The sequence below is a fragment of the Pangasianodon hypophthalmus genome, chromosome 5 (genome assembly GCF_027358585.1).
Source record: "Pangasianodon hypophthalmus isolate fPanHyp1 chromosome 5, fPanHyp1.pri, whole genome shotgun sequence".
NCBI lineage: Eukaryota > Metazoa > Chordata > Actinopteri > Siluriformes > Pangasiidae > Pangasianodon > Pangasianodon hypophthalmus.
The window spans coordinates 19,552,798-19,568,656 of record NC_069714.1 but is presented as its reverse complement, the minus strand read 5'-3'; the positions used below and the strand labels follow the sequence as shown (position 1 = coordinate 19,568,656).

Sequence of the window (15,859 nt, the reverse complement as noted above, 5' to 3'; positions counted from 1 at the left end):
GATATTTGTCTTTATTAAGACTTTTAACAAAAGGGACAGTGCTCATTGTGCTCATTGTGGATGATGTGGAATTTGTGATCTGTAACTGAGAACTATTCTAAACTCATAAACACCCAGTTTTTTTGTAGTGATGTCAGCATTGTTGATGAGTTGCAAATCTACTGTAGGTTTTAATTTAGCTCCCCTAAGACATGTGAATAAATCAAGTGAAATGTGTTGTAAATATGCATAATGAATGCAACACCTGTCTCTCTCCATTTTGCTCCATATGAAATGGAATGACCTCATCACACTGGGATGCAGGAGGTATTTATAAAAAACAAAGGATTCTACTTAGCCATTCTCATTCTCGTCCCCTCCACTGCCTGTTATGTGCAGACACTCCAGACCTTTCCTTCATAGAGCACTTTTCATCTTACTTCATGTGTTATTTTCAATAAGAATTCCATTTCAGCATGGCATCTGCTTTGATAGTTTATGTAAAGGTCTTTTAGCCTGAAGATCTTGTTGCTTACACATAAGGTGCTTGTGAAAAAAAAAGGAACAAACGTTCCTGAATTTGTATGCTTTAGAGGCTGCTAGCAAGTTCGGCAGGTTATCTCTGTAGTTGCTGAATGATTTTTTTTATAGTTTGCATGTTCATCTTTATCTTTTCCTTATTTCTTTTGGTGGGATATCTATTACCATTATAGTAGTCTCAACACAGTGAGATGCACATTCCTCTATTACTTGGTGTATAGATGTTTCAAGTAAATGTTACCCTTTTTATAGACTATGAAAAGGGTAAACCGGAAAACTGTTATGTCTTGATAGTCATGTATCTATTGTATGAAAACATTTGCTTTTCCATAAGCTCAACATTTCCTTTTTATTTTCTCTGTCTATTTCTCTCATCTTTACTATCTAGGTGTTAAAGGGCTTTCCAGAGTGCTTACAGGCAGATATCTGTCTCCATCTGAACCGGAGCCTGCTGCAAGACTGTAAGGCCTTCCGTGGGGCCACAAAAGGCTGCTTGCGTGCTCTGGCCATGCGCTTTAAGACGACCCACGCTCCACCAGGAGACACACTGGTTCACTGTGGAGATGTCCTTACAGCACTTTACTTCCTGTCTCGAGGTTCCATCGAGATCCTGAAGGATGACATTGTAGTGGCCATTCTAGGTAATTTTGCTTTTGAATGTTTTTTTTAAAAATCATGATTTTAAAAAATGCATCATATATGTTAACTTATCAGAATTATTTACTCTGTCAGCTGAAGCTTTAAGTTAATAATGCAGCCCCATTGTTATATTGTGAATAGACCCTGTCTAGCTATACTCCCACGTCCTCCCAATTCATTTAGAAAAGCGTATTGTCATTTAATTTTTTTTTTTTTTTTGTGATGATGATAGCATATTCTCATATTGCTCTGTCATGGTTGAGGTCAATAGGTGTTCTGAAAAAAGAGCACTTTTAGATTGTTTTATTAGCCTGGCGTTAAAAGCAGGAATCTCATTATTTATAACCGTTGATGGTACTGTCAATATTGATTTGTCTGTCTCAGTTTTCTTGTAATGCACATTCTAAGAATGACTGCAGTACATTTAAAAGGTTTTGGTTGCTGTTAATGTAAGTTTTGTGTAGCCTGTTTACTTGCTTTAAACAATAACAATTAAAATGGGCCTATTTGGCTTAGGCCTGGTATACAATAAAGAGCAGAAGAGCAGCTTATAGCAATGCTGTTGTGATCATTATATGTCTGATTATAAAAAGAATAGTTAAAAGGGGGTTTGGAGGGGGCAAATAGACTTTTAAATAAATAACCGAGAGAAAAAAAACTCATTACTGTTGTTCCAGTATTTGGACACATAATATTAGTTATTATGTAAGCTTTTCTAGATTGTAGAAGTAATAATAATAATAATAATAATAATAATATGCCTTTATATGTAGTAATACAGCATTGCAGTGGGTGTGTACTATGTGTAGCAGTTGCAGTTGTTACAGCTACATTTTCCCATCATGCAAAAATTAATAACAACTAATATTTAGAAAATGCTACATTTGGTAAGTTCAGTTTTAATGAATGGCTGTAATTTTGAATACATTTTAGTTTGGCTGGCCTTGATTTAATTACTGAGTCTTTGACATTTCAGTCATTTCTCTGATGATTTAAGTCTAGTTAGTTTCTCTAGGTACTATAATTAAGACTGCATCACAGGTAATGGCTTTGTCCCATATTTGAGTCAAAGCTTGGACTAAATGTACTGCCAGACATCCACAGTGCCTATTCTAATGGAAATTTTGCACTGAAAGGACACTCTCTGGGGCATAATTTTTCAACATTCGTATGAATGTGTACCCTTTTTTGTCTCATTTGATATGTTATTTTGACATTTAAATAAGGGTAAAGCTAAACATTCTGTCAGTGCAAATCTACTCCATGGAACCCTGTTTCTCAGCAGTTTCTCACACACACAGTGTGTCCCAGTGGACAGCCATGCACATATCCTCAAACACTGAAACACTGTAGCTCAAGAACAGAAAACCTGCCATTTTAGGTTCTTTGATGAGGTAGTTTTTTTGTTTGTTTGTTTGTTTTGCTATAATTGTAGTAAATTAAGAGTGTGTTACCATATTAAATAAATCCATAAAATACATGAATGCCCATGAGATGGAAATTGGCCTACCAGTATATACACTACCAGTCAAATGTTTGGACAAACCATCTCATAGAAATGTTTTCTTCATTTATACAATTTTCGACTAGTTTAGAATAAGACATTAACAAGATGAAATAACACATGGAATTAAAAAAGTGCAAAATCAAAACTATTTTATAGTTTAAATTCTTTCCGGTATTCCTGATGAAGCTTCACACTCAACCAGCATCTTTTCTACCTGCTTCATAATGCAGCTTCATCCATTTTAGAGTTCATAAATAGGCCCAGCTCCTCACTGCAGTTCCTAATTTCTAAATGAAATCTATACGTGCTTGTTTGGGGAAACAATTTAATTTTAAAAAATCTTCTTTAAAAGTACAGATTAAAATAAATTTTATTTTCAGAAATAAATTTGTACATGGGCTTCACTATTTCCATCTCTCTTAAAACAATTTTCAACCATAAGCCTTTTTCAACCATAAGCCTTTATCCATCTCTGAGGTGAATTCACCCACCTTGTGCCCAGTGTTACCAAGACTGGCTGTGGATCCACAGCAGCCCTGACCAGGATAAAGTGGTTACTGAAGATGAATGTGTTTTTATATATCGTGTCCAAACTTTATTGTACCGTATACAAAGTGACCAATAAGTGAGTGAGTGAGAGAGAGAGAGAGAGAGAGAGAGGGAATGGGGATAACAGTTTATTAGAAGGACTGAATATTTAGTCGATTTATTAAGTTGTTTATTCTATTCCAAAGAGCTATAAATGCTAATGTTCTCAATTTGTGATCGCTATTGATAGTTGTAATTAGGAAGCATGTTTCCTCATGATGTCAGTGTTATTTGGCATGTGTCTGGCAAGTGTGCCCAACCCTGACACTTTTAAGCAGACTTCTTTCTCACCTGCTGAACACTGCTAGATCATCTGACGTAGTTGAGTCACGTGCAGAAAACACAGTATGGTGCAGGAACAGACAGTGCAGCTAACAGATCCTGAAGTGCGATAGTACCCTTAATTCAGTCATTCAGGATACTAAAAAAAGAAGCTTCAGACAAAGGAACCTTAGCAGCAGCCAAAATATCACTTAAATCTGAGTCACTCGGTGACAACGTTGTTGTCATCATAAGCTGATCTTTCTAATTAGTTCTACTCTAAGCTGGCTATGGCCTGGCACCTGAAATATGATTCTGTTTCGAACAAATCTCAGCCAGAAGTAAAGATCTAGCATTTTAAAACTTGGTTACCCACAAAAGTGAAAAAGGAGATAATTGCATTTAAAGATTTTATTCCAGCTGCACTGCAGAAGCATCGTAGACATTTGAACAGCCAATATCTGATTACAAACTAAATTGATTAGGCTCATGTCCATTTCGCTATGGTATGTCATCTTTTGGCAGACTGATTGTTTTTACAGCTGCATTTGATAAACTGCCTCCATACCTTTCATGATATGAGGCAAGATTAAAAAGTCTTTCTTTTTTCTTTTTCGGCTGTTTGCCACAGTTCAGCCACAGCAACATCCAACAGGTTTTCCCAGACTGCCACACATTTACAGTGACTTTGAATTTAGCATGATTATCAAAAGTGTTCCTATTCCTTTTGAAGAAGTACAGCAAAGCCTGTCAGCCACATATGATGGAGCGTCTGTGGACATCAAAGTGTAAACCAGCATCAGGCCAATCTGTGCTTAAATAATGAATGACACAGATGAGCGCAGGGTGATCCTTTTGCACCTTGTTTTACAAAAAAAAATTGATATATGCTAAGATTTTAAGATCTAAACAATTCTCAGGTTTAACCCTCTCTCAACCCTCTTATAATGATTGTCATGACGCAGTGCAGCTGGGAAAGAGGACCCAGGATCTGTCAATGCCAACATTCTGTTCCCTTTTTAACCGTTCCTTTTGAAGGCAATCACAAAATATTTAGCAGACAAGAGACAGAGACCAGATCAGTTTCTAAAGGGCTAGTGTGTAAATCACCAAGTTGTACATACCTTAAATAAGCTTCGGGGATAATCTCACATAGATTAGCTAATAGTTGTACCTAAGAACTGCTGCTGTAATCATAAAGACTTTTCTGCGCTTATCCCATGAGTCCTATTCACAATATTCTCATACTCAACACCTACTACTACTAGGGATCTAAATCTACATGGGAACTTCTATAAAGCTGCTTTGTGATGATATCTATTATTAACAGTGTTATACAAATAAAATTGATCTGAATTGAATTGAATTAAGCACTGTCCAGTTTCATGCATGTATCGCAAAAAGATGATATAACTATGTTATTCTTTTTCCAGGCAAGAATGACATCTTTGGAGAGATGATCCACTTGTATGCAAAACCAGGAAAGTCAAAAGCAGATGTCCGAGCTCTGAGCTACTGTGATCTGCACACTATCAACCGGGAAGACCTGCTGGAGGTGCTAGATATGTACCCTGAGTTCTCCGACCACTTCCTTACCAACCTGGAGCTCACCTTTAACCTGAGAGATGAGAACACTGAGGCAAGACTTTATTGGCACTGTAGAAGAATGCCTTTACTGAAATTATGACAAGACGCCACTTAATAGTAGTTGTAGCACGCATGGGAGTAATAGTTATTTTGAAGAATTTCTGAATGCGTATTTTCAGAGTGACTCTTAAACACTAACTCTTGTCTCAACACAGACCAGTTATGCACAAAGTAGTGACTCAGATGGAGAAGACAATAAGGACAAGAGAAAGATTTCCTTCAGTTGTAAGCAAACCAAAGGTAATATAATAATAATAATTTATGCAGCTTACAGTTTATGCATTTTATCAAGTTTTACTGTGCATTGAAATTGCCTCATGTTTGCAATGCTACATTTTTGTGTGCTTGTCTGCTTCTTTTTGTCCTTTAATACATAAATGTAGTCCTATAGTGCAGCCATTTTAAGCAATCTAAAGAGTTTAAATTGTCTCTCATATAATCTGCAGTGAAATGCCTTTCTCATACCAGTCATGCAGTTATGATATGGGTTCCTAATGCTGTCGCGCAGTCTCCATATTTTTTCTCTGCAGTAAAAGGATTTTCAGAAAATAATACCAGTTACATAGGTACTGATGCTTAGAGTTATAGATTGCTAACAAATAAATGCACATTTAAAGTTTATTTTAAGTTCACCAACCCAGCATGCTCTTTGACTTGCCCAAATACTGGCCAATATCTAAGGTTACTCAGGAAATTACTTCTGAAGGGATTTCAGGAGATGTTCAGTGTCCCAGTGGAGAACGTTTCTACATGATTAACTTTGGCCATATTGCTTTTTTACCTTGGAATGAGTTTTCTCAGCAGGAGTTCCAAGAAGGAGACCACATCGGCTCACTTTCCCAGGGCACAGTGGTTGGAATAGCCTATAATTTGTTTAGAAGGTTTTTTTAATGAATCTCCTGCTGTAAAATATCATTCAGTGTTTCTGGTGTAGACTGTATATTTTATTATTGACTACATTGCTGTCATTGCATAACTGTAATTTTTGACTCACCGATTCAAGTTAAGAGAAAGTGTTTTGATCATCTTAGATACAGATTCATAAGAGTTTCTTTGGATAGTTAAGGATTTGGGGGCTTTAGCTTCCAAAAGGGATTTTACTTCACATGCTGTCTAAAAAGGAAACCTTCTGTCATAAGGTTCTACAGAGAATCTTTAAGGTTTCCACCAGAGAGATAAATGAAAAGGTACTAGATGGATTTTAATGTAAGGTATAGTTTTCAAGTTTTAAGTCATCTACATCCAAACCCTTCTCTTTACAAGTAGTGCTCTGTGAGTGTGTGTGTGTGTGTTTGTGTGTGTGTGTGTGTGTGTGTGTGTGTTAAGCGGTATTATTGTTTTCTGTGGAGGCTCCCAGTGGAGGCTGGGTCTCTGTACTGCATCACAGGGTGTTCCTTTAACCGGTGTTGATGACATCCCACAGGGGGTAGCATCAAGGACATGGAAAATGAGACCAAGAAGGAGCGGCGCGAGTCACGACTCAGCTCAAAAAGAGGCTCTGATGACTGCAGGGCTTCCAGGGAGGAGCAGCAAAGAAATCAGGCAGCTGGAATAATGGAATATCCATGTGTAGACAGTTACACCCCGACTTCTGATTGCAGCCCGTTTAGTGGCAGGCTGGAGAGAGAGGCACATTACTATGGTAAGACATCATCACTGTCCTTAAGCCCAGTGGACCAGATCAAGTCCATCTATGGGGAATGTAGCTGATCTCATTTCTAATGGGAATGAATATAAAACTCTGTGGTGGATCTGACATTAGAATTCATGTTATGTAGTAGCAATTTGTTCTCTGCTGTGTTTGTGGGACTGGCCAGTTTGTGCATTTATTACTCTCTTCTCCACAGTGTCCTTTTCCCTAAAAAAAAAAGGTGCCCTCATCAAGCTATTCAGCAACTTTTAGTTAAACTTAGTACTTTACTCTATTTTAGCAACACCAACACCAACACACATAGAGGGCACACTGAGGTTATCATGACTCCTTATGCTTGCCTTGGTGTCATCTACTATATAAGGAACAACACATGATGGACCATGCTCTCACAAGGATATAATCTACGCCAGCCCAAAGTGTGTTATTCCACTTATACCACAACGCATGGCCAAATATTACAAATTTTAATTCATAACTGAATGACACACCATAATTTTTAATTGTTTTTGGGTACATTTAATGTCTCATGTGGAACATCTATGAGACAAGTTCCTGTTATCACAATATTGCAGCTATAAACAGTCATTTCCTCACCACCTCCTCTTTTTGCTGTCTTTTAAAGTTAATGAGACAAAAAAATGCAAGTTGTCATGTGACTGCGAAACAAGAAAAGCACAAACTCCAAGGCTGGAACCTTACTGACTGTTACAAAGCACAGACACCTGAAACTCCTTCCATAAATGTTACATAAACATCTCCTAACAGAAATCTTCACCTTATCAACAATTATTTTATATTATGTTTGTTAAACAACACTTTTACACCGTACACTTCGCGGCAAATGAACTGTTGCTATAGGAATGATAATGTGTTAGAACTAGCGCAATAATATAAACTTATCATTTATGTTACAGCTGGAACTACTGTCAAAGCTGCTGTTATAGGAAATTAATCAAAACCTTCTGATTTGATTATTCAACTGTGCTGTGGTCATTAATCAGCATTGTTCTAGTTAGACTGATCAATTCTAATATAGAAACATGAGTTTAAAATATATAGATGATTTACAAAATGACTCTTTATATACTCTGGCTTAAAAAAACAGGCTTTTAGTTTGATTGATGCTCCAGGGGAAATAAAATAAATTAAACTGCTTTCATTTGCCCCCAAATATTCTACATTTCTAAAATAATGATTGATGGGTTTTCAAGGAAAACAGGGCACAGATAATTAAACAATTAAACAAAGTAATCAGATCAGACACTTAATCCATGCTAAAGAAGCACAATGAGGAGAAGGAAGAAAATGAGGGAGCGGTTCAGGCCTCACTGGAGCAGGTCTTTCAGAAGCTTAAGTCACAGCTCTTTTTACAGGCTTTAGGAAAATCCACTGGCTTACCATTCCCATCAAGTTCTCCTCAGTGTGCACATAATGTCCCATATCACTCTACCAGAGCCAAGCAAAGTTAATTCCACATAACCATCAAGGAGGAACTTCCCTCTCACATGACTAAACGAGAGTGGATTGCTCTTTGAATGTGACCTGTAGGAATGACTTATCATAAATGCAGAAACACACAGGACAAAGACAAAAGTACATATTCTACACTGTCCATACATGTACACACCAGATACACCAACAGGTATTGAGTGATAACATGCTTAGGTTATGGTGAACTGTCAGTACAACATTAACTCACACTTGAGTTCAGTAGCCTATTCAGGTTGTAGTCTATTCTCTGTAGACTTTATGTAGCATGTTGTTCAGACACTGTGTGTAAATGTAATCCTGAGATCAGAGCACATTTCTTGTGCAAACCATTTCAGACTTTATAGCTTTATTTATTTATAGTATTTATATACTGTGTACTATGAGATTTTTTCTCATGTCTCAGATGTGCTGCATTTTGATTAGACTCATGCATTGCTGAAATACATCTGCCTGGAGAAACTTATCCCTCAGATCAAGAGGCCTGAATTCCTCTAAAACTATAATACCTCTGCCTGCATTTTTTATTTCTGCACTTTTGCATGATTTCACAGTGGGTAGGAAAAGTTACTGATGTTTGCATTTTTAGAATGTTTCTGGCTGTAGGCATAAGTGACATTTTTAACAGACAGAGACTAACTGAATGGCCTCATTAGCCTCTTTTCTGACCACAGTGTCTGATCTCAGATCAGCCTGAAGGAGTGCTCAGTCTTCTGCCGGCTTCTAAACACACAGGTGGAAGCAGAAGATAACCTTTTGTCCATAGTGCCTGTTAGGCTGCTGCTCAGAGATAGGAGCATCTCAACAGCACAAAAGCAGTAAATAATAATAGCATAATGGTGCTCTGTTGGTTACCCTGGTGATTTTGATAACATCTGTAAATAAAGCATAGGATAAAAAGTCTTCTGAAAGCACAAAAGGTGTAATTCTTTGTGTGTGTGTGTGTGTGTGTGTTTGTGTGTGCACATGCAGAAAGGCAGAGTGCTGACTGGGAAAGCGTGAGGCCGAGGGAGGCTTTGGAAGACTCGCAAGCTCAGACTCACAAGCTGAGACGAGAGGAAGAGGAGGAGCTTGATTGTGATCTCACATATGGAGAAGTGCAACAGAGACTGGACCACCTGCAGGATCACCTGAACAGGTACCACCCATTCACACATAATACACACATCGTATTTTTGTTGTTATTGTTGTTGCTTTTGCTGAAAATTTAGTATGTATATATAATATGATTTAGTAAAATCAACTAAGTGTCTGAACCATATATCAGAATTTTACCGTATATATTAGATTTTAAAATCAGACATGCTCTCTGGAGAAATTCAGAGACCTGTCTTGTGAACACAGTGTTTCCAATACTGATGCCCCTAATGAACAAAATGGCATATGCTAATCTAAAACCTTTAAACACTCTCACACACACACTCACACCTTTCCTATTCGACAAATTTATCCAAGTACCAAAAGAGAACAGTGCTTAGTGTTATCACTCATGCACGTGGAAAACAGATATGGAGCGAAGAGCAGATGTAGCTCAGTGATCAATACACACACACACACACACACACACACAAATATACACACACACGTATATACAAATATACACACTGGCAGACAGCAGACTAACAGCAGGTGGTATTTTTAGCTGAATTGTTGGCTGAGGGAAAAGAGACATCACGACGCAGAAATCCTGCACCAGCTGAGTCTCACATCTCTGATCTCCATTAGAGGCCCAAACCACCCTGATCTCTCTCTCTCTCTCTCTCTCTCTCTCTCATTTGCATTTATTTTGCTGCTGGGCAAATGTAGCACTCCACAGATACTGTCAAGAAATGTGCACTTGAAAAACAAAATACACACTTGTGCATGTAAACATACTTTAAAACATTTTTTAAATTATTATTGTTGTAAGAAGCTAATTTACTACCAAACAAGGAAGGGTAAAGTGCCAGTCATTATCCAAATACTTTCATAAGGCTTCCTTTCTGAGCTCCAGAGTTAATGGGTTTAATATTATTTTACTAACTGGCAAATAGTAACTGGCAAATAGAACTCTAAAGAAAAAAATTGTAGATAGTAAACATTACTTTATATGTCTTTTCCTGGAACTAAAAACAGATTCATTTTCTGTGATTTTAGCCAATTATATTTCAGAGCAATGTCAATATCAGAGTGATCAGAGAACAGGCTCCCTCTAGAGTTCTGTTTCAGTTTCTACAGTGCAAATACAAAGCTTTACTAACAATGCATTGCATTCTTTTATGCATTTCCGACATTATAAATATAAACTGATTGTGATCACTGGTTTACTCATGTGATTTTTTTTTTATCCTTTCAGTAATCCGTAATAAGAGGATGTGTGTTAAATAGATATGTTTAGTTCAGAGTTCAGAGCCACGGTTTATAGTACTGTGTGTTTTTCCAGGCTGGAGTCTCAGATGACAGCAGACATCAAGGCTATCCTATGTTTACTGCAAAGAAGCTCACCTGCAGGCCCTCCTGCATACAGTGCAGTCACTGCCAGTCTGGAGAAACAGACCATCAGAGCACAGCCTGCAGTCAACACCAGCCAAACCCTCACACCTGCCCTACAGGTAACACTCAACTTACACACACATGCTGAACAGAATAAACACAAACTCAGGATTCCTGTAGCAGGACTTCAATTATATATTACATGACGCTAGAGAATGTCATGTAAAACATATATACATTTTCATATATAAATTTTGCATGATTATCAGGGAGGTTTCAGCAGTGTTTGGCCAGAAACAGAAAACAAAACCCTAATGACTTCATTAAATGGATAAAGAGTGAGATGCGCTGCATTTTTTAAATAGCAAGAAGCCCGTTTTATTTCGTCACATATGATGCTATTTTTTCTCTGCCTGTTGACATTCAAATTATCATAGAATATTATAAAATTCTATATTTGATATATTTAATCACAAACAATACTATATTGTAACTGTTACATTTTATTACATTTTACATTTTGAGCTGCCTAGCTAAAAGTCTCTCCATCCTCTCCAGACATAACAATTTCTGTAATATGTACATCCACAGCAGAGTTTCTGTTACCACCCCAAAGATTATTATTGTCACTTTATTCCTCATATGCCACAAGAATTTTTTATTACTTATAGAATGACTGGTCTTACATTTTATGCCAGGAGCGAACACAGGCAGTCTGAGGGACAGGGGTGAAAAAATAAAAAGGGGCACGTAAAGGGCATTACGTCGTCCACATAGGAGCATCTAGAGGGCATTTCATCATATTTTCTTGCATGTGGGAAACCTATAGGGCGCTCCATCTCATTTTTTCCACTGGAAGGGCACACATTATGGCATTTCATCATGTTTCCTTGCACATAAGAGAACCCTATAGCGCACTGCATCACGTATTCTCCAATGGAAGGGCACCCTAGGGGGCACTTTGTGTTTTCTTGCACGTAGGGGCACCCTACAGGGCATTTCATCATATTTTTTCCAATCAAAAGGCAGCCATTATGGTACTTGATCACATTTTTTCCACTGTAAGAGCAGCCTGGGGGCCCTTCCCCCTGCCCTTTCCTTAGTTTGCCAGTGTTTTATACATTTATATTTACATTTAATGGTGTCAAGCATCCACAAATCAAGTTAGTTCCTGTGATCACTTTCTTATGACTGCTATAAACAGTCTTTTTTTCTCTTGATGTTAATAAGACAAAAAAAATGCAGTTTTTCATGTCACCAAGAAAGTCCAAAGCCCTCTGTCCTGAAGGCTTTCTTACAACTGAAAACTTGCTTACAACTTTACCTAACTGTTGCTCTGACACTGGAGACTCCTTCCAAAAATGCACAGAAAACATGACTATAATAATAATTGCACACTTTTTAAAAACCTTTTATGTGGCGTATACACCGTACAAGTCTCTGTGTAAGTTATTACTCTATACATTATATATATATATATATATATATATATATATATATATATATATATATATATATATATATATATATTGGGAGTTCTAGACATTATATATATATATATATTCATTTCTTTTTTCAGAATGTTGAGTTGTCTGATATAAGAAAGTCATACAAATTCCATACTAAGCCTGGCTCATACAGTATAGCTAACTGCATGCTGAAAGATTAAATATCAGACTGGGCTAATACACGCTCTCTCTCTGTCCAGGACCAGGAGACAACTCAGCCCCAAAGCCCTACAAATGAGAATGTCCTCTCCAAGCATCAACATTCCAAATCACTTCTTCCAATCCACCTCTCCTCACCGTCTCAGACACCCATCAGCAGCACCGCAGCCACGGGGCTCCACAGGCCTCTTTCTGACCCTGGACTGCCAGGATGTAGCACTGAGTCCCTTCCATGACTATAAGACTTCACTTCCATATACCTTAGGGGGATGGATTGCCACTTTAAGAACACTGGCTTGTATGTGCAAGGAGAATAATAAACTTGAAGGTCATATCCATGGAGCTGAAACCTTAGATCATTTTGTTGAAGTTGAACATTCTGTTTGGTGTGAGTGAGAATCCCTAAGCTCTGACCTCTTTTGTAGGTTTTGCTCCATGCTAGCTTGCTGGATGTGAATAAGTAACCTCACTCAAGGACTCAGGGTCTGGTTCATGACTACATTACACAATGAATAGTGATTGTGGACTCTCATCTCAATGATGGTTCATTTCCCTGTTATAAATTCTACTGCTGTATTCTGTCACGATTGCAGAACTCTACAAATTCATTAAACACTGGGATAGTCTGCAAATCTGGGACTGTCAGTAGTACTATGGTATTTGATTTTTGGTTGATGAACAACACTTCTGCAGGTGTCACAGCCATGTAGCCATTTTCTGCCTCAGTTTACAGTTACACAACTTCGTTATTATCCAACTCTAAAAATTCAGGAGATAATAAGAGACTGGTATTTGAGAGCATCAAAATTTTCTCACACATGTAATTACCACTTTCATGTACTTACAGCACATTCCTGTTTTAAAGGTTAAGCAGCATGTGGCAAGTCTGTCCATAGAAAAGTGCATGTCTGAAAGCGTTACCTGTTGCATGCTTGCAACATACTGGAAAGCAAATGTAGTGTGATTCTGGCATGTATGTTTTTATTCCTTATTTTAATCGGTCACATTTCTTTGCACATGAACCAGAATACTGGAGGCCTAGAACTATTTTGATGACCAAAGTTTTGGTACCACACATGTAGCTCTGAATAAATGTATATGCATATTTATGTATAATTTTAGCAACTACTGTAAAACAATTATGGCTGAGACTGGATATTAATAAGGCACACAGGAAACTTCTGTTTAGTTTCCATACCATCATAGAATTTTTGTTGGTTTTCCAAATTCTGCTCGCAATAGTAACGACTGGAATATGGTACCTTTTATATTATTAGCTTCCATTGCAAATTAATGCAGCAATAAGCATTTAAGTCTATGTATTTATGTATTTATTTATTTCACCCATGTAATGGATTGATATGCTATAAAATGACTTTTTTTTTGAGTCTTAATGACCTTGTTCAATGGAAGTAGAGCATGTTTCATGGTACATATTACTAAATGTAGCCTAAACTAGAACTCGGTTTATTTACACACATTGAAAATGGATTTTGCTAAAATCCAAGTGAACACTTTCAATTGTCCGAAAGGAAAAAAAAAACTTTCCCAAGAAAATTCCTATCAAGTGTTAGGAACCTCAGACTATAAAGATTTTTATATTCATATCTTGGGTATAGACAGGAACCAGCTAAAAGTTGTATTTATGAAATTATACCTATTTCATAACATACCACACATCCAACACAAGCATTAAAATAGTGTATGCTGTTACTTGCTGGATCAAGTGCTGTCTGAAAACATGTCTTTACTAAATATCCACAGAACAAGAGCGTGCATCCTTAAGACTTCTGTCACACCCACTCCTTTCATGTAAAGATACACACCATAAAACCTGAAATGTAGCCTGTTGATAATGAGAGTGGGCAAGTTGACAGAAAATTATTGTGAACTTGCATATTTAAAAGAATTATATATTGCAAACTTTTGCACATATTCTCCAAACTTGTACAAGACAGTTACTTTTTACCTGAGTGTGTTTCACATGTTATTTTATTTTATTATTTTTTATGCATTTTTAAAGTTTGCCACCGTATATTTTATACACAGCAACACTATACAGTTTATTTGAATGTGTCAGTTATTTGATGAATTAATATAAATAAAACTATATAGTGTATATAGCACACTTGCTTTAGGAGATTACTTTTAAAGAATTGTATAAATTAATACACAAATAAAAGAGAATGCTAAATATCAGTTTTGAATTTCCTGTTTATCAGAAAATCAAGTCGGCTGGATATTTTAGGTTTCCCAACCCACCAGTGGCACTGAGATGATTAAAAATCCTGCCAACACTGTTTCATCACACACACACTAACATGTCTGTGTCATGCCTGTATTAAGAATGATCCATTAAGTGATATGATCCATCAAATAACACTTGATCAGTGGTGGTCCTGTGGTGTTCTCTAGAGAGTGGCTTATAAATTGTGAATAGCAACAGACTGACTACAGTCATTAATTATAGATTGACAAAGTGACTAGTGAGTGTAACTAATAAACTGGCAGCTGATGGTATACCCGTCAGGTATCTTAAGAAATGATCTGCAGTGAATGAGTCCCAGCAATCATGCCCCTTTGGGGCCCATGTGGGGCCATTGCAGGCAGAAAATTGATCCTGCAGTGGGCAGCCCACTATGGGCCCCATTACCACAGTAAACCCACACCTACCCACGGTGGGCCTGCACAGGCATGTTTGCTGGGGTAATATTTAAAATAAGGTTTGCTGTATTGTTTCGTTTAAACAGGATTACACAATACTGTAGGTTACAGTTAATGGATCAAGTTGTGTGCTATGCATTGTGTCAAGAAAGGCCATCTATAACATTATAAGGAACGTAACTGAGCTCCGTATCATGATTGAGGAAAAATACATTTATTATTAAGACGATATGTGAGAAGGTCTTAAGATATTAACATATGCATTCATGAACCTCCTTACAATTTTTTTTATTTCATAGTTGAATCTTTTCTAAACACCTTGAATCACATCCATCCATCCATCCATCCATATAAATCAAATCAGTCATTATCAATCTATCTGCCTGGATGAATATCTGTCTATCTATCTATCTATCTATCTATCTATACATATATCTATATCTATATCTATATCTATCTATCTATCTATCTATCTATCTATATATATATATATATATATATATATATATATATATATATATATATATACAGTACTGTGCAAAAGTCTTAGGCACCCTATTTTTGTTTTGTACAACCTTTGTTATAGATTTTTATTTTATTTTATTTTTCAGACAAAAAATACATAATGAAGGCTGTTGGATTTTGCTGCAAAAATAAGAAGCAAGTGTGACAGTCAAAGTCTTCAGAAGAACTGTGTCTGCTTCTGTAAGATGCTCAGTAACACTTACAGCTCATTTATTTATAAAACTGCAC

General features: G+C 36.9%; 1 protein-coding gene across 2 annotated transcripts in view; it reads left to right on the top strand.

Annotated features, from left to right (window-relative positions):
- LOC113526240 (potassium voltage-gated channel subfamily H member 7) overlaps window positions 1–14,641 on the top strand; it is a 64,630-nt gene extending 49,989 nt beyond the window's left edge. For both annotated transcript variants that reach the window (XM_026913110.3, XM_026913109.3), the window contains 7 exons: window positions 908–1,160; window positions 4,948–5,153; window positions 5,317–5,401; window positions 6,585–6,803; window positions 9,276–9,441; window positions 10,726–10,894; window positions 12,484–14,641. In XM_026913110.3, the coding sequence (XP_026768911.1) occupies window positions 908–1,160; window positions 4,948–5,153; window positions 5,317–5,401; window positions 6,585–6,803; window positions 9,276–9,441; window positions 10,726–10,894; window positions 12,484–12,678 (1,293 nt within the window). In that variant the 3' untranslated portion in view covers window positions 12,679–14,641. The remainder of the gene's footprint in view (window positions 1–907; window positions 1,161–4,947; window positions 5,154–5,316; window positions 5,402–6,584; window positions 6,804–9,275; window positions 9,442–10,725; window positions 10,895–12,483) is intronic.
- Window positions 14,642–15,859: the final 1,218 nt, after the last annotated feature.